At 34.7% G+C, this 23,104-nt stretch overlaps 3 protein-coding genes across 4 annotated transcripts; all 3 read right to left on the reverse strand.

Moving 5' to 3' along the window:
- Positions 1-259: 259 nt before the first annotated feature.
- Positions 260-2,169, reverse strand: LOC145605129 (uncharacterized). The gene has a single exon (XM_081661154.1). It carries the CDS (start codon positions 1,952-1,954, stop codon positions 746-748), a length of 1,209 nt encoding a protein of 402 aa, XP_081517280.1. The 5' UTR covers positions 1,955-2,169; the 3' UTR covers positions 260-745.
- Positions 2,170-5,896: 3,727 nt separating this feature from the next.
- LOC145605476 (uncharacterized) lies at positions 5,897-14,814 on the reverse strand. Of its 2 annotated transcripts, none has more exons than XM_081661533.1 (6): positions 14,451-14,814; positions 13,642-13,798; positions 13,490-13,548; positions 11,539-13,269; positions 7,407-7,560; positions 5,897-7,067 (listed from the first exon to the last, which is right to left on the reverse strand). In XM_081661533.1, the coding sequence occupies exons 2-6, from the start codon at positions 13,742-13,744 to the stop codon at positions 6,484-6,486; spliced, it is 2,631 nt and encodes an 876-aa protein (XP_081517659.1). In that variant the 5' UTR covers positions 13,745-13,798; positions 14,451-14,814; the 3' UTR covers positions 5,897-6,483. The 2 variants fall into 2 exon arrangements, with proteins under 2 accessions (XP_081517659.1, XP_081517658.1); XM_081661532.1 differs by having other exon boundaries at positions 5,899-7,067; positions 13,490-13,554; positions 14,451-14,813.
- A 2,451-nt stretch (positions 14,815-17,265) lies between these two features.
- Positions 17,266-22,085, reverse strand: LOC145605403 (ATP-dependent DNA helicase Q-like 1). The gene is made up of 10 exons (XM_081661446.1): positions 21,826-22,085; positions 20,950-21,323; positions 20,289-20,579; positions 19,824-19,987; positions 19,520-19,616; positions 19,365-19,408; positions 18,627-18,741; positions 18,200-18,553; positions 17,766-17,990; positions 17,266-17,653 (listed from the first exon to the last, which is right to left on the reverse strand). The coding sequence occupies exons 1-10, from the start codon at positions 21,938-21,940 to the stop codon at positions 17,543-17,545; spliced, it is 1,890 nt and encodes a 629-aa protein (XP_081517572.1). The 5' UTR covers positions 21,941-22,085; the 3' UTR covers positions 17,266-17,542.
- Positions 22,086-23,104: the final 1,019 nt, after the last annotated feature.

Here is a 23,104-nt window from a genome sequence, read left to right on the forward strand (position 1 = left end):
ATTGAGAATAAAGACGTATAAAGTCATATGTAAGGGTTATCAAAGGCACCACACGACTAGAAAAATAAGTTTAGATTAGATAAGAGTCTATAAACTATAGACAAGTGAAACATTAGAAAATTAACATATCTCCTAATTGACTGTGGAGCAATTTTAATCTAACAAATTAAGTAATTTTTTTTCTCTTTTTTCTCAATTATCCATAACATTAAGGAATAGTAATGTGCTAATGTGTATGTTATCAAGGTGTTGTGAAACTTGAATTGCAAATTTACAAGATTATCTCTTCAAACAAGTTAACATAAAGTTACATAATCCCCAAATAATTAGATACATAGATTCATACTTTAGCACTAACAATTCATAGAGACTAGAAAGCTAAAAACCCCTCCCTAATCTCTTTTTCCAAGTGTTTCCACCATAGCAACCAAAAATAAAGAAAAGCTACTACAATCAATCTTCTCCTTCATTGAAGACAAAATGAGAAGGCACCCAACAATCATAATCTACACATTGATATAGTAATCATGATTATAATCATGTATTTAACCCTAGATATACAAATTTAAAGAAAAATTAGGGGCCTATATCAAATTTAAAGGTGGAGAAATTAAGAAAATTAAATCCTCTATACAAAAATCATCCATTTTTTTTTTGTAAGACCCTATTAATCAATAGACTTGATTTGGGTTTCTTTTTACTTTTTAAAAGTGTTTTGATTTTGATGATGATACTTGTAATGATATCACCTAGAAGAGACAGGATTTAGAGCTCTAGCAAAACCATTAAGTGCACCATAACTCTTGGAATTAAACCCTAAACATCCCAATAAACCTTGCCTGTAAGGTAAGAATGTTTTCTTCCTCATCTCCTCTGCTTGCGCTCTGTTCGCAGCGTAGTGCATCTCATGCGCCGATCTCCTCTTACCTCCCGGCATCCCCTTCCCTTTCGACGATGAAACTTCCTTCTTCTTCGCCTTCTTATCCTCGGAACTCGAAGCCGAATTCGTATTCGCATTCACATTTACATTTGTATTTTCATTGACATTGCTGTTATTATTGCTACCTTTCTCTCGTTTTTCTTTCGCCGGAGAAAACGAGATGTTGATATTATGCCAGAATTTGTTGTTACTTCTTCCTTCACTCTTACTCCTCAGAAAATCCTTCAGAAACACCCACCGTTTCGAACTCCTCCCCGCCGATGAACACCGCGACGAACTCCCCGACGGCGTCGTTTCGCCGCCGTCTTTCTCCTTCTCACCTCCTCCTTCACCATCTCCTTCCTCCGCCTTCTTCGTCGGAGTCGAAACGGCGTCATCAGAGCAGTACCACTCAAACGGCGCCGTACTCCGAAGAGGAGAGAGAGACCGAGTTCTTCTCCGTTGAGATCTGTTCCTCAACCTCGACCTCTGAAACACATTACTCTTCTCATCATCGTCGCAATAATCGTCGTCTTCTTCGTCTTCTCTCTCAGATTCCAGCAATGTCAGAGACGGAAGCTTCTGCGGCCGTTGTAGATGAGCGCAAAGCCTCATCGGACGGATCTGACCGTTGAGGAACAACTCATCAGCGGAGGACATAGACGGTCCAATCTCCGGCGCCGGCGAGTCGAATCGGGCGGAGAACTCGAACTCGAAGGAGCCGGTAGAGGAGGACGCGTCGGAACTCGCCGGAATCAAGCCGCCGCCGGCGGAGGATCTCGCCTGAGCAGTAGCGAGGACGAAATGCATGGGACTTGCAGGTGCACTGTAGAAGAATCCAGAAGGATAGTACGAACGACCTGGACTTGAAGGCGCGCTCACAAATGGCGTTGAACAGTTACTGTCATCGATGTAGAAATCATCATCATCATCCTCCTCGTCGTTGTCGTCTTTCTTCTGGAGTGATGGCGGAGATGGAGGAGAGAGAAAATCACCGCCATTAATGGAGGTTGGAGCTTCGAGGTTAGAATCCATGGTATTCTGTGAAGAAGAAAAGAGAGAGAAAACAAACAACAAAAACAAAGAGTTGCAGAAATGGAAGGAGAAAGATAAATGATGAGTGAAGAAGAAGCTTATAATAAAAGGGAGGTATTGAAATGAAATTACCCTTGGATTTTGGGTAAAATAACATATATGCCATTGGGAATTTTTGGGGTGAAATTATTAAAAAGGGATTTTCCGTACGGTGTTGTTGGGTTTATTTTTATGATGAAATTGATGAGGCTGTTTGGATTCTTGGAATTTTTTTTAAAGTACATAATATTTGCCCCTACAAGGCTATAAAAGTAAATTAGGTGTCTAGAAATTTATTATTGCAAAAAGTCTTTTGATTATTGTGTTTGCATCTTTATTTTACACTTTTTAGCTTGCTTCTTTTTGCCCTTGTGTTTAAGGTTAGGAGGAAGATAAAACAATAATACTCCTAATAATTACTCATCTTTTAATTGAGGTGGATAGGAAGCAAATCTAGGGTGTGTGACAATGGATATTAATATCAGTAGTTCAATTTCAAATATGGTACTATAATTGCTCTATTGGTTACATTGTAAGATTTGTAACATTGGTTGTTAGTTTACAATCTAAACTGAATATGGTTGACTTGTTTAAGATAGGTTTGTCCGTTGTATTCTCCTTAAATCTGATTGACATCAATCATCGTGTTCAATAAAACTTATCAAGGTAAGCTTCACGTGTATGATTGTATGATGGGTAGTGATATTTCACAAGCCACGTTATGATTTCAATTATCTGCTTAAACTTACCTATGTTTGTGTTTATTCATACACTTATGTCATCCATAAAAGTTCTCGACTCTAGCATGAATCACAACTTACTGGTCAAGATTATCTTAGTTCAAACTTGTCGCCTTAGCAACTGTGACATGAGTTGCAACTCATACAAATTATATAATCATCTAAGTTACCATAACAACTACAAATGTTTTGTGTACTCTGTTCACTTCATTTTATTTTTGCTGAGTTGAAATTATACTGAACTTAAATTATGTATACTAAACTGAAAATAATTTTATTGAACCGAAATTACTGACTTTTACTGAACTGAACTTATTTGTACTGAGCTGAAATTATTTTTATAAAACTGAAATTAATTTTTTTAAGGTGAAGTGAACAAGACCTTAATGTACAAAAAAAAAAAAAAAAAAAAAAAAAAAAAAAAAAACAAGTAAAATACAATTAGGAAATAAAAATAAATCAAGAGAGTAAAAAATCCAAGTTAAAATACAGTATGAAATACGCATAGAATGTGAATAGAGGGAAGCACGTTCACGGCCCGTGTGATGTCACAGCCCTACCACGCTATATATCTAATCCACCTGCAAAGATTGTTGTAGCATCACGTGCTCTGTTTCCTATTCCTCTGTTCTCACCTCCACTTTTCTACCCTACACCCTCCTCCAGATTCCAGAACCTCCACGTCATCATTATCATCACACCCTACATGTGGCAAAACCTCATCAATCTATACGATTTGATTTGCTAGTTTGTTGAAGGTTGATTTTAGTATCGTACACCTGACTGTACTGGATCAATCCCTTCATTGGATCCTGACTCTTGTGCAACCCTTACGAGGAAGGAGGTTATTTCATTAATTTATTTAATTATTATTTTAATGTGTGTCAAATTTGTATAAAGTCAATCTAGTTTTAGATGTTTATATTATTGAAGAGCTACTAATCTAGCATTATTGTATAGTACTCCCTAATCTGCATTAGTTAGGATAAATTTGATACTATTTTAATTTCGTTATGTGTTACAAATTATTGACTCACTCGGTATGTTTATTTTACATCAAATCATAGAGATTTGGGGTTCGAATCCTGTCAAATGAGGGTGTTTGAGGGTGATCTTAGAATAAATTGGAATAACACTAACCAATAAATAGAGTGGAGTTATAATCAGCAATTAATATTCCAATGGGAAATAAAAACCAACTACATAAATACAAAGCACATAGTTAGTTTCAAACGTCAACTTCATTAACAAAAAAATGCATTAATGGGATCGGCTATGGAATATCAGAAATGAATAAGACGTGTGAAAAATAAAAGAAGGGAAGACATGAATGAACTACAGTACTTACATATAGAGTTTAATGAACATAGTTAATTCTCTTTAAATTTTACTGTTGATAGTTACACACCTTCAAAATTCAATTGTTTCCTCATTGATTTTTGGCTTAGGGGTAAATAATGCAATTGACTTATAAATACTTTAACCAAGTAAAATAATTATGAGTAACACTTAGTGTATTGGTGACGAGTATTTTTATACCTTTTTAGTTAAGTTTACATTGTGTTAATTAAGCACGTAATAATGGCAAGTAAGGCTTAACGTACGGAGTAATTGGTAAGAGATTGACCTTAGCTTGTAACTCTAAGGTCACAAGTTTTAAGAAAATTAAAGAGACAAATAATAAATTAACAATGAATCCTTACCAAGTAGCAAAGTGTTGCGGAGTAATTATTATAAAACGGAGGTAAAAGAAAAGTGTTGTGATTATCGCAAAACAGAGGGAGTATATATATCTGAGTGCAAGAAGCACTTGAGGCTAAAGATTAAACACCAAATCAAAAAAATCGTAAGGGGTAAAGTCTGGTTAGTAAGGTTATTTTATTTAATAAAAACGAAAAGGAAGACAAAATTAGAATTAGTTAATTAGGGGGGAATATGATTAAAGCTTATGGGTAATAGCACTTAGGTAATGTCCCTTTTCAGTATTCTTACTTCACCCTAGAAAGAAGTTAGCAGAGAACCAATTTTTTAAAAACTTTGTTAATATTTTAGTAATTAAAGTTTGTCTTATTAGTAAAAAAAGTTTGTCTTATTAGTAAAAATTACCACTAACCAAATCTAGGTATGTATGTCAATGAGGTTGTGTCTTATTCCAATTACCAATAAGTTGGAGCATTAATCTTCCAACTACTGTCAGTTTATATTTCTGGTAGCTAGCCTAGTATAATTAGAAATAGTATATTAATATAGTTGCTATATATTTTGAGGAACATTTATGCTCTCATTGGTCAAAAAATAATACATTTACTGTTTTTTTAGTTGGTATCTTTAATTTTCTGCCATAAAATTCAATTTCAATCCTGTTTATTTTTAATGAAGTCAGAAAATTACTACTGTACTAGCTAACTAGCTACTGCAGATTATTCATTTATCAAAAAAATTAAATTCGGGGAAGTGAATGCATCAATATTGTTAACATGATAAAGTTAGCTAATAGTTGCTGTATGATTAGTTAATAAAAATCAGAAAAATCTTTGTTCAAAATTTGTAACAATGCAATTTTATCCAAGAAACTTAACGGTGTTATTTATAAGGAGTAAGAGCCATTACCACTTTACCATTAATTGACAAGCGATTATAATATTGGTAGTGGTAATAAATTACATAGTAATTTGTACGAGTATTTGTTCAATATGGAGTAAACCTTATGCTAATGTCAATTGCCCACACCCAAAATTTTCTTTAATAAGTTTTCTATTTTGTTATTACTTGCACATTTGCACTATTTTAGAAGTCGTAATGAAAATAAATTATTGAAAGCATGTGTTTAGGATAAAGTTCCATTATACTCCGTATAACTGCATGACTAGCATGAGACTTTCGTTTCAAATTTGTACTTTCCTTTTTGTTAGAATTATTTGTTAATTCAACATCCAAAATTCACATCGTATTCTCGAGTGTAGACACACTTTGAGATGTACCTCTCTCTTTATCCTTTCTATTGAAATAAATATACACAAACTACGTACTTTGTAATAATCACATCGATACATAGACCAACAAGGCAAAATCTGATTTATCCAGATTTTAGGGTATAAAAGAAGGAATTATATTGATTAAGATTCTTTGAACAACTCTTAAGATGCCAAATTAGTACCACAAAGTAGTAAGCAAATGAAGGACCACTACAGCACCCTACAAACAAAGGGGCCAAATGAAAATTCTAAAGAGTACAAATACATGTTTTTATCATAAACCCAGCTTGTATTAAGTGCTGCTTGCATCATTATCACACATTTTCATGTCTACCTTATTTCCAGCACTACCATCTCCCAAACATCATTTTCATAGATTCTCTTACCTCAAATTACCTGTAATGAAAGCTCTAGGAGCTTCATGGAGATACCTTTGCTAAAATCTCGGTTTTCAGCCGAGAAGTTCAATTTCTCTGAAATCTCGTGTGTGTGTGTTGTGTAGCAGTCGTGTTTTGATCTTACTGAATTCAGGAGTGTTAAGGACAATCATTTGAGTAGATAGTGATACAAAACTACAGTTATAAAAGCTGTAAGTTCTCTGATGATCAAAGCGAATAGAAAATGATGCCATTTGCATTGAGCGAATTTCTTCAAAAGGATTAATTCACCTACCACATTACCATTAAGAGAGATGTAGGATAAACTGAATAATCTGTTCTAAAAATTGTACAAAAGGGTTAGGATGGGTTAAATAAGCTTACTATCTAGATTGCCTCTATACAGTTAGATCAGCAACAAGCTCGTCGATCAAAGATTCTACTATCTCTTTCTCAATGTCAATTCCCTCTTCAAGTGATTCAATTTCGAAATCCAACCACCTTCCTAACTGAGTACTCATGTCCAAGTCCACAAGCTCATCCACCATTAAATTTCCCATGTTTTGCCAACATAAAACCTCTTTATACACTTCTTCAGTCAACCACTCGTTTTGAAGCAGCATTCCCCATTTCTCCCATGATTTGAAACTCCCAAGAAAAGCCCGTTGATACTTTGCGTTAACACTTTCGGTAACACAGTTGAACAAAATTCTCCGTTCAAGCTTGGAACATGGTTCTGCAGTTCTGCCTGATGTACTTATCAAATTTTCCAACAGGTCAAAGAGATCAGGATCTATAATGTCGAAACCTTCATCCAACCTTAATCTCTTCAGTCCAGCATAGTGAAGCATGTGTCTTACATATTCTAGTTCCCAATAAGATGCATCAATAAAATCCGACTCATCTTCCCTGGGATGGATACTTTCACTCGACACGCAACTAGTCACTTCCTGAGATCGAGGAGATGAAGGCTGACAATTTCCTGCAAATCAAATAGCATAGAAAGAACATCAGTTCGTAAACACATTCAGCATTTAACTTAAGTAAAAATATCTATTTTGTGATGAATGGATGCAATTTGACCAACTTATCACAGAAGTGCAATTATCCAAATATCATTCTATGTCATCAGATAAATTAGCAAATGACGTCTAACAAATACAGATCCAAGCAGGGATACTATTTAATTTTAATGCAACAATTTTTTACTCAAGACTTTCAGAAGAGGGTTTCCTCACTCAACAACATTATCCAGAGCTTGATTGTTATATTAGCTAATCATAATCTTTAATGCTAGACCATATGGTACATAAAGCTTTACCGTGAGTGACATCACTTGCAGTAGTTGATGACATCCAACTTCCGGACATTGAACATTCTGGATTTGAGATATTAATATGTTCAAGATGAGATTCTCCGCTCGCTTCAAATCTGTTAGTACTGCTAGCCCTCTGCTCTTCAAGACCTCCATAATCCTTTACAATATGAAGGGAATCAAGAAGAATTTTAGAACATGAAGTTACATCAGAATAAATAATGAATTTACAAACTCAATAAAGTGGGGGTCAAAAAATTTTATAATTAGGAACACTTCAGATACCAGCAAGAGAATATTTGCCAAAGTTGTTAGTGATAAGGATCATGGAGTAAATAGAGTATACTTCAACTCCTAAATAAAAGCGCTTAGTTTATGTTAAGACGTGTAGCCATAGAATTTGGCAAGCAATAGTTGATTGGAAATCTTAATGCATCTAAAACATATGCACAGTTCAAAAACAACAAACACAACTCCAGCAGCCGGACAGTGCATATTATTAGCTAAAGGTATACTATTAGCTTTTGAACTCCATAAGATTTCACATGGTAAAGCCCATAACAAGAAACAAGCTCCCAAACTTGGACCCAAAAGAAAAAGGGAGAAAAAGCTGAGGCAATATGCTGGAAATCATCACAATAACTCCTCCCCAATGAATTAGAGTATCAGTATACGTAGGTAAAAAGAGTAGTACTAGTGTGTAATTCTAACACAACACCCCCAGCATGAAGAGGGGAAAAAACAGAAACGGTAAGGAAATATGGAGTAACATTTGTTTTAGAGAGATAGAGAGAACAGCTAGCTCGCTCAATTATTTCCTTACCCTCATTATCCTTGTCCCTTAAACCATCTATAATAGGTATTTTCCCAATTCTCAATTATTTCCCTACCCTTGTTATCCTTGTCCCTTGAACCATCTATAATAGGTTTTTCCCAATTTCCAAAATTAATTAAGTGATCATCTCACTTCGTACTTCAAAACAGGATCCTTTGTCGTAAATTACTCGTAATTCAGAAAATTATAGTTACCTCACAAAGTTAACCCCCTTTCAGTTACTTTTTTTTTTTTTTTTTTTTTTATTTTTTTTTAAATGTAAGTACGTGGATTGCAATGCCTTGTGCAATAGAAAAAGGCTAACAACTTAATAGCCTCAATCTCTGTTCTATTCTAATCTGGCTATCAAACTAAGCAATTTTCATTCACTTGTATGTTCATCTTCTTCAGCGAGCAAGGAATCAGGCCAAGTAGCACAGGGCATTATATATGCTATACTAGAATAATATCAACAACATGCACCACCAGAAAGTGTAATTTGATGCCTCACCAAAGAACACAGGACTAGAAATCTTATTTCCTACAGAAAAAGGCATGGAGAAAATCCTTAGAAAGTTGGAAGGAAATTATCATACATCAACTTTTGCTGAAATCTATGGCCTTTTTTAGGACATATATCTTACCAACTAAGTACCAATAGAGATTTCTTTCCATATACTGGATGACACACATCACCTCTTCATGATTTTTTTTACAAAAATATATAAATCAATAAGAGCATTATTTAGTTTCTTATTTGATTCAAAAAGAAGAATTGCATCAGTACAAGAAAGACAGACTTCTTGAAAATAACAATTATGCAAAGTTGTAAACTGTCTACCTTAAGTCCAAAGTGGCATCTCAGAAAAAGAAAGCAGCATTTTCTTTATTACTTTTGTGGAAAATAAATAGCTAGAGAAACAGCCAGTTGCAGTAACAGCCTATGGTTATGAGACTAGATGATATTCTATTTCTGTAACAAGTAGACCATTTGATGATTTACTTGGTAAAATTATGAGCAAGATTTGTTAATATGAGCACAACCACATATTAAGAGCCTACCAGGATTAATCCTATGGGACTGAAGATGCATGATATCCCCTTTTTACCCCTTAATGAGATCATAAAAGTCAATATGCCACTGCCAAATCCCTTCTTTACTACTCAATTCTAATCCAAGTAGCAAAGTAATCAGCAGTCCTTCAGCATGAGCTGAAACAACATCCATTCCTCACAAAATGGATATGTTTACTAATCAGCAAGAGACAACATATTATAATTGAAAATTAGATTAGCAAATGATCCCACAGTGGAGCATTGTTAGGAGTTTAAATTGACAAGAGCCAAATATAAGGTAAACGATATGGTTGGCTTGACCCCACTTTGGTAATCCATAATATATGGGCGCTACAAGCAATTGGGGAGAAAATTAAGGATCTTGTTGTCCATGATCTACATTGAACCAATCATGAACATAAACCTAATGAGTAGTGACCACAGAAAGAAAAGGGGTTGACTACATGCCTTTAGCTTAAGCTAATTGAAATATAAGGGGAAAAAAAAAATTGGGCATGTGACTATAGATTGCAAGTTACATATACACCACACTCCCACTCCATATAAATGTGATGAACTGACTGCCAATTGGCATTGCCTAGAAAACTATACCACTCTTGAAAGTTTGACCTTTGTAATCTATTGGCTTATAAACCTTCCATGAATCCATGGTACTTGATAGCTCTCATAAATCTTTATTGAGTTTTATTGAGTTTGGGAAAATCTCTAAATTTCTATCCTTAAGAGAACAGAAATATAGAAACAAAAACTGAAAGACCAGAAGAGCACCATCAATAAAAAGTTGCACAACCTTAAGATGTCTTTATCAATCAATCAATCAAAGCCTTAATCCATAAGTGGGGTTGGCTACATAAACCAAAAGTGATTATTCTGTATAGTCATCCACAAAGATCTCTTTCCTCCACCCTTTATGATCAAATACCTCATTCTCATGCAAATCCATTTGTTTCATATCCTTCCTAACTCCTTCCAACCAAGCCATTTTCGGTCTCCTTCTACCTCGTCTAAGCTCTGCATGATCCCACTCTTCCACTCTTTGTACCAGTGCACTTTGAAGTCTCCGTCTTACATGTCCGAACCAACACAATCTTAAGATGTCTATCAAACATGAATACTAAAAGCAACTGATATGTATCGACTGAACGCTTCAATTACCTACAACTAGGAAAACATACTAAAAACTAACAAGTACTAGAACAGTTTTTCTTTCTAATCTTCTTCATATGAAAAAAAAAAAAAATCTCTTAAGTTCCATCACTAATCCTCTCCGTCCAGCCCATTTCCTCCCTAAAACTTGAACTCCTCATTTGTGAAATCTAGGGTTGCTCTAGTGGCAATAAAAAAGAGGCCAATTAGAAAGCAAGGAAACTCCTCTTTTTCAGTGCCTATGTTTCTAATTTGTATTAGGCCAACCTGCAACAACAATCCTTGCTAAGTGAAACGATTCCAGCCCACCCTCAGGTTCTCTCCAACTGTAGCTGCTTCAATGGGATGTTCAACGGTGTAATGACAATAATGGCAAGACAACACTTGCCAAAGCTGACAGCAGCAGGATCATGAACGGCAAATAAATACATAACTCCTAGGTCTATTCTCACACACGCTAGATCAGCATGGTCAGGCTTTAATTCATACTTAGAATCATTAGAGAAGAGGAATTGGATTAGCCAGGGGAGTGTCTTCCGCTGACTAATGAAATCAGATAAAATTTATGCCCACACTACAGTTTATTAAAGAACATGTTGCTGATTCTCAATGATCGTAGTTGTTATATTTAGATTTCTTATGTAGAGGTCATATGTTTTTTTAATTAATAAACTGATTTTACTATACATAAAAGAAAGAGCATATTGTTAATCACTAAGTTCCTCAAACATTGGGAATCTGACAAGAAACTGCCTATTGCCCAGGAAAAAAGTATAGAACACTTAAAGGGATAAGTTAAGGAACAAAATATCTCATACAAGAGAATGCCATGGTACAATCAATCACTAAAATAAAAAAATCTAATCAGTCACCAATGCTTTGTGCAATGAATGAACTCTCTTACCTGACAGCAATAAAGCTACAATGCCAGGAAGATAAAACCCCAATCCCCGATCAATAAGTGCCAAAAAAGTCCAATAAACTCAAGATAGCAGGATATACAAAAAATTCTGAAAAACATCTAATTTTAACTTTAAAAATGATAGAGATTAATGCATGAGTAATGCTTAGAAGGAAGACAAGCAACGACCAGGAACATACCTCCCAATTCTGGCTTGCTTTAGCTATCATAGATGAAGATAAATCATCATCACATGTAGCACTTGTTTGATCTTCATCAGACCAATCATCATGATCCATTGAAGGAGCGACAGCATCTCGTGACAAAATTGATTCAGACAAGCAAGATACACTGTTTGTATCAGAGCATTCCATCATAAGATCAGATTTGGTTGAACCAATTTTATCAGTTAGTTCCCTGAGCTTTTGCTCCAAAAGAAGGCTTAAAGAACCACTATCAATTAATTTTAACCCTCGTTGTGGTGATAATGAATGTGTATCAGATTGAACATTATCAAAAGAATCAGCACAAAGATGATGATGATTGCTTCTAATGGCTTCAGTAGTAGATGGAGAGGACTGAGATACAGCTTTTTTTATGGGAGAGGTGAAAGTGAAGGAAATTACATCCATGTCCTTCCTTGAACTGCTTTGAAGTGCTAGATCACGTTGTACAGCTTTCTCATCACTGTTTTCTAGCACTTTCTCACTTGAATTGTTATCATTGGCAGAAAGCTGCTTGCTTCTTGATATTTTTTTCATTCTATTCAGTGAGGGCCTCTTTTCACTAACACCATTCACTGGAGGTCTCCGGTCCATTAAACGAGTTGTTGCAACCTTCTTTGATCCATTTTCAGCATTCACAAAAACTTTACTTACAATTTTACTTGGACCAGCAGAGCTATCTCCTGGAGGTAACTTTCTAGGTTGCTGATCAGAGTGTGAAGTTTTGGCAGTTGATTGGTCTTTGTGAGAGACACTATTCTGCTTCTCGTTGTTCTGTCTAAGCACGCTAGAACTCTTCTTCCTTGGCGTCCTAGTTGAATTGACCTTTTGGGTATTTGGCTCTTTCTGTTTCAGCTTCTTACGTTCCTGCTGCTGACTCCTGCTGTCACTAAATGCTGAACCAATTTTTTTCTGCACATTGGCTTTATCTTGGACAGGCAAAGGAACAGACTTACCTTTATTTTTTGCTTTTTGTGAACCACTTGCTTGTGAACTCATAATATTTTTAAACAAAGATTTTCGAGTAGGCCTTTCAGAAGTAGTTCCTCTTACTTGCTGTACAGGAGCAGCCATCTTAGGTGTCTTGGGGGATTCAGGTAGTCTAGAAGACCTCTGTGCAGCTTCAATTTTTTCTTTTAGATCTTGATACCTAAAGGATGATGAAGGAGACCCCAGAGATGAGACTTTGGTCCTCCCAGTAGGCTGAGGAGAAGAATCAATAATTCTTGCAGCTGTCTCCATGATATAAGCTGCATCCTTTGTAGGTACAAACCCTGGACTCTTGATTGGTGACAAGAGCTTATGATGAGTGATTGAAATTGGTTTGGCCGACTTTGGAGGCAATACCTCAGTTTGAAATCTCTCAATTGGCCGGCCATGAACCTTCCTCATTCTTGAATCTACTGATTTCCAAGGGTTACCCTCCACTTTGTTTGGCACGTAGCTATAGCCCATAATATGTTGCTCAAATTCATATGGAGTATCACCTTCAGGATAATAAGAGCTCCCAATAGCACGAGGTTCATAAGATGCAAAAGAACTTGCCTCGCATGAAGCTGTGGTAGGCATAGAGTCCAGTCCCATAAGTCGGGCAACCACCCCGGGGGCTTTTGTTCCAAATCCATCATCCCCATTTACAGATGATGTGGAACTATAATTACCACTTCCTCTGAAAGAAGAACGATCGCCATTCTCTGATAGCTCCCTCTATAAGAAATTTTATCAGATTTAATATCATTCTTAAGTGACAAATACGATAAAAATCGGAAATGTTGGTCTAGGTGCAAACACAGGCATGTCTCTATGACATACGTGCACGTGTGCTAATATGGATGCTCTCATTTTGACTTTGTTGCGAATTTGTGATTCCTAGCAAATTATTTACATGCGATTGAACGAAAGAGAAGGAGAGAGAAACATGACTCACCAATAAATACTGAGAAATGGCCAAATTGTCAACACTATCCTTCCCTTGGCTAGATCCTTCTACATCTAAAAAGGCAGCGAACTGTAAGTAAAAGCATAGCCCCAAAGGAACATAAAATGACTAGGCAGTTAGAACAAGGATGATCTAATTACCAGATGAATCAGACTTGTTAGAGAACAACTTTTTCCGGGATTTAGCATTCCAATCGAACAAATAGAGGAAGCGCCCCTTTGAACGTTTTCCCTCAGCTGCCATCTCCCAACCACAACCCCCACTACATTAACTTATGGTCTCAACTGACCACTCTCTCTGCAATAAATCCACAACTTCATGATGTTTGTATAACATTCATTCAAAGGTTATAAAAATATAATCTTGAATGTTGAATCTCATTCACAATATAACAGTAAGGTCCACATTCTGCACCTGGAAAAATTAACTCCAAATACTCGATATTTTCCATAAAATTAACATAGTAAACCAATAACTTGCATAGCAATATATACATTGAATATTTTCTAAGATATCACATATCCAGCCCACCTTTAAAACTAATTAAATTGAAACCCTAAATACAGCAGCTCATATGAACACTATAGCAGAATAATTCCTAATTAGCAGCAACATTGCTCTAATTTTTCAAGTTATAAGCTACTAAAAAACACAAGAATAAATTCAAACAAACCCAAATCAACAGCTACATTGCACTAAGATTTCAATTTATAAGCTCCTGAAACCCCAACTTTATATTCAAACATACCCAAATCAACAGCTACATTGCATTAATTTTTCAATTAATAAGCTCATTAGAAGAAAAGAAAAAAAACCCAACTTAAAATTCAAAAAACAAGTTCAAACACCCTGAAAATTAATTACAAAAATCAAACCCAGAAACTTTCCTGATTTATAAACAAAACCCATGACTCGAAAAGATCCAAAAAGAGTTACCCAGAAAACTTACACAAATTGCTGAAGCAAAAACCCCTCATTGGACCCAGATCAAGAATGCCCTGAAGATGCAAAATTAGGGTTTTGGAAAAGGGGAAAAAAGGAGAGAGAAATAGGAATTTCCGTTTATGGTAAACGAAGAGTCGAAGACAGAGGTTTGAATGAGCAATAAGTTGAGGGAATTAGTAAAGAACAGTCAAAAGTAGCAAAAATGGCAGGTGGGTTTTTCGATTGAAGGAGATTAATGTTTGATTTTTTAGAACAAAGTTTTAATTTTTATATTTTCCCTCGTAAACAAGAATGCTAATAAAGTATTTTAGAGAAAATTTAAATTTGAATACATAATTTTATAATTTGAATAATTTCTTCCTGTTTTAGTTGTTTGGATATTTGATTGGCTGGCTAATAGTCTTGGAGGGCATCAAAGGATTAAGACCCTTGAGTCCCACCATCAATGTGTTATTGTTAGGTGGCAATAATCAAAATAAAATAATGGACAATAATAATTCTTGGTCAATTAATATTAAAAATAAAACAAACAAAGTATGAACCACATTTTTTGTTGGTTTTCTTGACAATTTATTGTATAAGTATTGAATCAAAAGATAAGCTTAGCTAGATACCAATGAGAAAAGAACAATCCTTTCAATTTTGGGAGAGAATATTTGGAAGAAATGAGACATGTTGGGCTTAATTTTGTTTCACTATTTAAAGAAGACATAAGTGTATAAATGCTTTTGATTGTACAATACAAAGTATGTTTTGTTTAAGGTCACAAAGAAAATTGATGGAAATGATTTTACATTATATCTTGGTGTCAACCTATAAGATTTTACATTAAACTAGTTGCTTATTGAAAAAAAAAATGAGATTTATAAAATTAATTTATGGATATTATTGGCAAAGTATTAAGGTTGGTATAAGCTTAATTCATTTTCACTTATCTAAACTAATTTTAGATGAATTTTAAACATCAATGACCCTTATTAACCCTAATCATAATTTATAGTATTTTTTTAAAATACGATAAGTTATAAGATAAAGATCGAAAAGTTTAGATAAGATAAAAATTAATAAGTGTAATGCTATATGCAGCCCTTCTACATAAAAGCATTTAATATACTTCCTTTTTTAGTATTAAGTTGGGAATTTATCGACAATTCACGAGCAAATCGGTGTATTAAATATTTAATTATTGTCAAGTCTTTCTATTTTTAGCTTTTTATATGCAGCCTTACTGCCTTATGCTGCATATATCTTTTTCTAATTAATAAATTCAGATAATAACATTATTCATTTCTTCTTTTAGCTCCTTATACATAACCCTTAGAGCTATTTATAACATTTTCCTAACATAAAATACTCCTTAATACTGTACATAGTACGAAGTGATAACTAGCTAAAACTCAGGATAAAAGATAATTGTCTTACAAATAATGAAAAACTCATATTTAACAAATGAAAATAAATGATGGATAAAATAGGTGACAAATTTCTATTCAAAAAAAAAAAAAGTGACAAATTTAGAATATTATTGATAAATACTTCCTCCGTTTCTTTTTAGTTGACACATTTCTTTAGTCAAGTTTGCCAATGCACTAATTCAATCGTTAATATCTTTAATTATCGATAAGCAAAAATTTTGAAAGTATATAACGTTATGAATCTAACAAGATCCCACATGACTATATTTTTCATTACGTATAAACACAAAATATGGTCAAAGAGAGGTGGATGAATAGTGCTAAAGTCAAAACGTGTCAACTAAAAAGAATGGAGGTAGTAATACGGAGTAGTACTGTATTTATCAGTCAATCCGTCATTAATACCACCCAACCCAATGAAACGTCACCAATTCATGGACTCATTGTAGTAAGAAAATTACATGGGTTCTCATCATATTATTCATACAAAATATAGAATTCTATTTGAGTATTAATCCTTATTTAACTCATTAGTTTCTTATCTTGACCACTTACTCCATGTACCATTCACACGTAGTACTACGAAATAGTTGATCTATTAAGGATATTCTCCGTGCAAAGTTTCATTCAATCAATGATATGAATATACGACTAAGATGAACAAAATAAAAAAGTGAGAAGCAATTAATTTATACAAATTTTACTAATCCGTCCCTAAAACATTGTCCCATAAACTAAAAAAAAAATGTTCCTAAAAGAAATTTGATACCTTTTTAAAGTTTATATGTGAACACTTATATACACAAATTTGCACTTATTTCTTAAACAATCACTTAGAGACAGAAAGAAAGTATTTCGTAATTACAACTCCATAATGCAGTTCAATGGTACAAACTACAAAGACATGTGATTGACAAGGTGTTATGTCAGAAACACATTCTTTACTACGGCTGTTGTAGTAAATCTGCCCCTCTTAAATTATGGATTCAATGATTAATCATTGTCATCATTGAACACACCACAACTACATAGGTCCCTCATTTTCATTGTCAAGCGACTGATGAATGAGAGATACAACATACAACATTACAAGAAATTTCGCGGCGATTTGATTAGCAAAATTTCAGGTACAACATTACCTAATTCACGATTCCAAGGATTAGCAAAATTTCAGGTACAACATTACCTAATTCACGATTCCAAGGTTAAGGTACAGTACAGCATTCGTATTCATTTTACAGTCTACTAGTGTACCAACAATCCGACAATTCGAAAATCAAGGGCTATACGGTTGGTACTTCTATCTCCTACCCATGTGGCAGCGGATAAATTATCTTTATCTTAAAGGGGGATGGAATTATAAATGTGATTTACACCAGCAAAAGTTTAATAGAACTCTTAAAGACAATTTGATTATGAGCAAATCGTATAACAAAAGAAAACTGTCTATTGCAAAGTCTTAACACATACATACATATATGTACATCCATGTCAAAGACAAATACTTGTAGCCAAGCCCGGGTGAGTTGGTGACATAGTGGGTTCTTGGGATGTGAGCGTCTCTAACAGCCTCGGCATGAGTTACAAAATGCTACACATGGCTACATCACACATTTTGTGGAATAGGTTATCTCTGAATCAAATTTCGTCTTGGTCAATTATGGTAGGCTTGTCATTACTCTCATGCAGGTCTATTCACACAATTATCGCAAGGATTAGGACCGTATTTGCATGTATTTGGGTCAAATGATTCTCCAAAATGTTCAAGCAATGTTTTTCTCCTGCATTCATCCTGAAAAAGTTTCACAGGCATAAAGGCATTACCTACCAATAGTTTTTCCAACTAATGTGATGAGTGTTTTCAGTTTGGCAAAGGGGGCATGAAAACAAGATGATTCACTAACCTTCAGTTCACAATACTCCCGCATTTTCTGAGCTTGAGCCATTGCCTTCTTGAAGCTGTCTTTGTTATAACTTTGTCCATTTCGCAACATACAAACAATTCGACTGAAATCCTTTTTCTGATACAAGGCAATACATTCTGCAGGAAGATTGTCTCTACCTGCCCTTCCAGACTCCTGGTAATAGCTTTCAATCGATTTGGACATTGTGTTATGGACAACAAAACGCTGAACATTAGCAGAAAGAACCATAAGAGTGAGGTTTCCGAAGAAGATGAATGCAAATGAATTAACTTGAGTATGCACTAAGACTGAAAAAACCATGAGGAAGACCAAAAATCCCCCCACTCCCCTATAAAAAATGCATTATGCAATATAATTTTTTTTTTCAACAGAGACAAGTCACTTAGAAAAAAAATGACCCATCTCAAGCTTACCACATCAGGTTTATCTATTCCCATTCCAAAGGCAATAGTAGCACATACAACTTGTACTTCTCCAGTATGCCATCTCTTTTGGACAGAAACTCTTTGACGAGCAGCTAAACCAGCATGGTAATGCACTGATTTGATCTTACATTTCTCATTTAAATACTTTGCCACTTCCACACTTTCATTCTTTGAAAGGCAGTAAACTATCCCACAAGAATTTTCAAATTCATCTTTCAGTAGTTTCCCAAGCTGCTTGAGAGGTTCCTTAATCTTAGTAATCACTTTATACTTCAAATTCGGTCTATCAAAGCTCGTCTCCAACACCAAAGCACGAGGTATTCTTAATGCATTTAATATGTCCTGTAAAAGATCTCTTAAATTATGGACTATATGGCCATACAATTTTTTTTTAAGTTCACAGAATCATTCGTACCTTGCGTACACAATGAGTTGCTGTAGCTGTTAAAGCCATCACAGGGACAGTTGAAAAATTCTGCTTAAGACATCCTAATCTCCGATAATCTGGACGGAAATCATGGCCCCATTGGCTAAGCAAAAGTAAGAACTAATTTAGCTAGAGAATAACGATTGCAGTCATAGCATGACAAACAGTAAAATTCTTTCCTGTCAACTAGTTCCGAAATTGAAATAGAAACAAAATGGAAAGCAAAAAACACCTTTTTCTCCATGAAATTAGTCCATTGATTCACCCTAAGCTAGCTATCTTATACTGATGAATAGTTTGACTTTCTAGTAAAATCATTCATTTCTGCTGCTTTTTTTTTCTTCCATAAAATACATAAATAAATAATATTTAATGTTCATACTTGATTCAGGAGACAGTAAGGAGGAGTGAGGTTTCTTTCCAAAATCTTCGTTAGTTGGAGAGAGTATTAATGTCATTCATCTGCCTTAGTAAGGTGAATCAGGTTATGTCATTCATCACTCTTAACAACTGAACTCTGTCACCAACAGGTTATAAGTCAAAATCTAAAAGGGTAACCTAATATGTAATATGTAGATCATCATCATGTTGAAAAATCTCAGATACTGAATCCAAGTTTCCAAGAGTGAGCAAGAACTTAAGCTTAGCAAACATTTCTTTTTTTTTTTTTTTATAAAAAAAAAAAAAAAAAAAAAAAAAAATTGCATTTTCAGGTAAAAGGCATACCTTACACAATGGGCTTCATCAACAATAAACCCTGCCAGAAGTCCCTACAATTGAAAAAAATAAATCTCATCTTATCCAGGAAATTCATGTTACAAATACAGATATCTATTTGGACAGAAAATCGAGTTTTTATTGCAGAACCAGCACGAACTCACCTTTTGATGCATACTTTTCAATGCATCAAAAAATGATGCATTTGCAGAGATTCTTTCCGGAGTTACATACAAGAGCTTACATGAGGGTTTGTCACTCCTATCAAGAATAAAGGAACAACATCAGCAGCCATGACAAAATTAGTTAAATTATACTGAACATGCCTTAAAAGGCCCAACAACACTGTAGTACATACAGGATTAAAGCTTAAGCAGAAATATACCAGGCTTCATAATACTCATATCTTACACAGCAAAGGACACATGTTGAGAAGTAAATTTCCTAATTTAATAACAAAATTGTCACCTAAGCTCTTGAATGACAGCTGCAGCTTGTGCTGGGCTTTGCTGGGAGTTTAGAAAAGTTGCAGGAACCCCATACTTGAGATTCAGTGTGACGATTTGATCCTGAATAAGAGAAAGCAGTGGGGATATAACAATGGTCACGCCTGGTTGTAGAGTTGCAGGAAGCTGTAAGAACAAGCAATTTGTTAGATACATAGGATTGATGATAATTTGTCATGCACTAATCAATCGTAGGACATTTTCACGACTTGTCAGTTGCAGAAGAGATACACCCAAAAAAAAAAAAAAAAAAAAAAAAAAAAAAACATAGAAAGTTTTGTGCCAGACACTATTCTGTATTCACAATTCCAGCTTTGTACAGAACTGCCTAAGTGAAGGTGACAATACTTTCTATTCAGTATATCAATCACAATATTCAACCCACATATACGGTAGTAGTAATTTATAGTAATACATAGATAATCACCTGGTAGCACAGACTTTTTCCACCTCCTGTTGGCATGAGAACAAAGCAGTCTTGCTTTTGGACAAATGCTTTACATGCCTGATGTTGCAAAGGGCGAAAGAACTTATTGCCAAATATGACAACATTAGCTAATTCAAAATCATCCAAAGCCTGCAATTCTTCGTAACTAAGAGTTTCTTCGTTTATATCCAATACTTGACAGGTTCCACTTGTAGAAATGCCAGATGAACTTCTAGCCCTTTTTTGAGATAGAGATGAGCCTTTATTATGAGTGACACTGCTGCGGCACTCCTTCAAAGAATCAGAATTCATTAGAGAGGTACAACTTCAAATGTAAATTAAGAAGCTTTAAGAAAGTGAAGCTTGACATCATAAGTGCATAGAAAGCAAAAAGAAACTAGCTTTTAGCTTTATTGACAAGGAAAACTAGCGGAAGAAATGGCTGTGAAACCAGCTATATGAGCTACAAATTTACTCCCAAATAAGTGAACAACAGAAGGCTCTCATGGAGAATTTGGCAGCTTTCCAACATTGATCAATTCACAGAAAAGAAATTTAAAAAGTGCATGCTTTACAAAGCCCTATTGAAAGGGATGTTGTAAACTGCATGAGAGAATGCCCAAATGATAATAATCATTCCAAATCATAGAAAAGATCTTACCCCAGATCTTGGAGAGGTCCAATCACTGCTGTTATGATGAGGATTAGGACGTGCTGAGGACTTAGAACTTCTATTTGCAGAAGTTTCAAACGTCAAATCCTCATCTTCACTGGAAGAATCTACCACCAGGATATCGTGAGGTGTCTGAGTTTGCTCTCTCACATGAACACTACTTCCGGGATCCTCATCATCTTCACAATCAACTTCAAGAATAGGAGTTGCTTTTCCCAACATGCTGCTTAGAGCACCACAAGTTTCAGTTTCCATAGCTTGTACATCATCCCATTCTTCACTGTCTTGCATAGACTCGGCCAGCATTGCAAGAAAATCATCACCGCAATGTTCCACAGTAATAAAATCTTGTCCATCTTCACCTTCAATAATTCATGAGAATGTCTATCAGATAGACAATACTCATTACTCCAAAGGCCATGATCCTCTTCTCAAAGAGACTCGTTTTAAGAGACAATTTCCTTCTATTCGGACTGGGGTGGGGGGCAGCTAACTCGACTCCACTCCAATTTGTTTACCACAGGAATACATGATATCACCATAGCTAGAATCATATAACTAAAATCATTAAAATACCAAAATTCCCACACAGCCATATTACAAATCGAGGAGTTACTCCTCCCATTGCCAATTGATTTTAGGATGTAACCTCGCTCGGGTTTATGAACAGTTCAAACTCGCACAAATTAGAATTAAATTGACATGTTAGGCGTGGAAAGAGAATAAAATTCACGAGAAAACACAGTCTCAATTCTCCAATTACACAGACAGTTTCTCAATCAATACTCGAATAAACAGACAATTTATTCAACAGAAATCTCAATCAACGAATAATTAGGGTTTCATTAAGAATAGAGAGAATACCATAAAGTTGAATGAGACGGTCCAAGCATTTGTGAGCAGACTGGTCGTCAAAGCCGAAATCCATGGCTAAACTCACCAATCGAACTTTCTCGGTCTGTGGATCGGTGCCCTCCATTTTTATGCAACCTTCTAACTTTGCTGCTCTCTCTCACTCACTCATTCTATATAATCTCACTTACTCCCAATTGCGTACATCTTAAATTTCTCCCGCCAAATTCTTTTTTTTTTTTTTTTTGTCATTATTTAGCAATTTCACTTCGAATATCATTTTTTTTTTTGAATTCCGTATTATTATTATTATTATTTTTTGTCAATATTTAGCAATTTCACATCGAATATCAATTTTTTTTTTCTTTTAAATTCCGTATTATTATTATTTTTTTTTGTCAATATTTAGCAATTTCACTTCGAATAATTATTAGATACGAGTAGTTTGAAAGTTTTGCATTGGAATATGCAATTGTTTGTTTTGGTAAAGAGTCGAAAGTTTATGTTTAGACAAAATTTCTTTTTGTAACGAAAGTATGCTACATTTTCTATCTAGTACTCCGTATTATTCTTTCCCATATCTTCCCCTTCGTCCCTTCCTGTAGTCTTTTTCCCCATTTGTTTTTCTATAATAAAAAAACAAAGGAAAACATTTTCACACAATCACATTTTTCATTGAAAATTGCTTTTGAAAATGATTTTCCATATAGTATGTTTCTTTCAAAATAAATGGAGCTTAAGATCATTCTTTGTCCGATGTTCCAATCCCAGCAATAACAATCTTACAACTTTTGTTCCTTGGATTCGCTATCACAACAAAAACCAATGTTTCTTATGCTTAGAATACAAATGTTTTTAATTGGACTTATTATACAAAAAAACAAATATGTTAATTATGTTCATACCTACAAGTTCAAATGATGAGTTTAATTTTCACTCTATTTGTTTTTGAAATAAATGAGTTGAAAAGAAACACACTCCTTCATAATGTTTAATAGCTGTGGTATGGAATTCGCAATATCACAAGGGTTTTGAGTCTTATGACCTTAACTATACAACAGAGTAAATCTTTCTCTTGTGTTAAGCATCTACGAAGAACAATTACTTGTACTCCTTCCATTAGTAGTTAGTTAAATATTGTGTTGTTGATTAAAAATAAACTAGTACAACGAATGAAGGCAGCAGTGATTCTGAATTTCTAATAAGCATTATTTACAAGTTTAGATGAGTAGTCGGTTTACGGATCATTTGGCAATCAAGCCTCTCTTTGACAAACAATTGCAAGTCGTTG

The sequence above is a fragment of the Chenopodium album genome, chromosome 22 (assembly GCF_948465745.1).
Source record: "Chenopodium album chromosome 22, dcCheAlbu1.1, whole genome shotgun sequence".
Taxonomy (NCBI): Eukaryota; Viridiplantae; Streptophyta; class Magnoliopsida; order Caryophyllales; family Amaranthaceae; genus Chenopodium; species Chenopodium album.

Excerpts from the sequence above, each read along its gene's own strand:
- LOC145605129 (XM_081661154.1), bottom strand. The coding sequence starts at position 1,954 with ATGGATTCTAACCTCGAAGCTCCAACCTCCATTAATGGCGGTGATTTT.
- LOC145605476 (XM_081661532.1), bottom strand. The coding sequence starts at position 13,744 with ATGGCAGCTGAGGGAAAACGTTCAAAGGGGCGCTTCCTCTATTTGTTC. Across the intron at positions 13,555-13,641 it reads TAACAAGTCTGATTCATCTG|ATGTAGAAGGATCTAGCCAA; the intron begins GTAATTAGATCA and ends CTGCCTTTTTAG. Across the intron at positions 7,068-7,406 it reads TGCAAGTGATGTCACTCACG|GAAATTGTCAGCCTTCATCT; the intron begins GTAAAGCTTTAT and ends TTTGATTTGCAG.
- LOC145605403 (XM_081661446.1), bottom strand. The coding sequence starts at position 21,940 with ATGGAGGGCACCGATCCACAGACCGAGAAAGTTCGATTGGTGAGTTTA. Across the intron at positions 19,409-19,519 it reads TGAAAAGTATGCATCAAAAG|GGACTTCTGGCAGGGTTTAT; the intron begins GTGAGTTCGTGC and ends TTTCAATTGTAG. Across the intron at positions 18,742-19,364 it reads GATGAAGCCCATTGTGTAAG|CCAATGGGGCCATGATTTCC; the intron begins GTATGCCTTTTA and ends ACTTTTGCTTAG.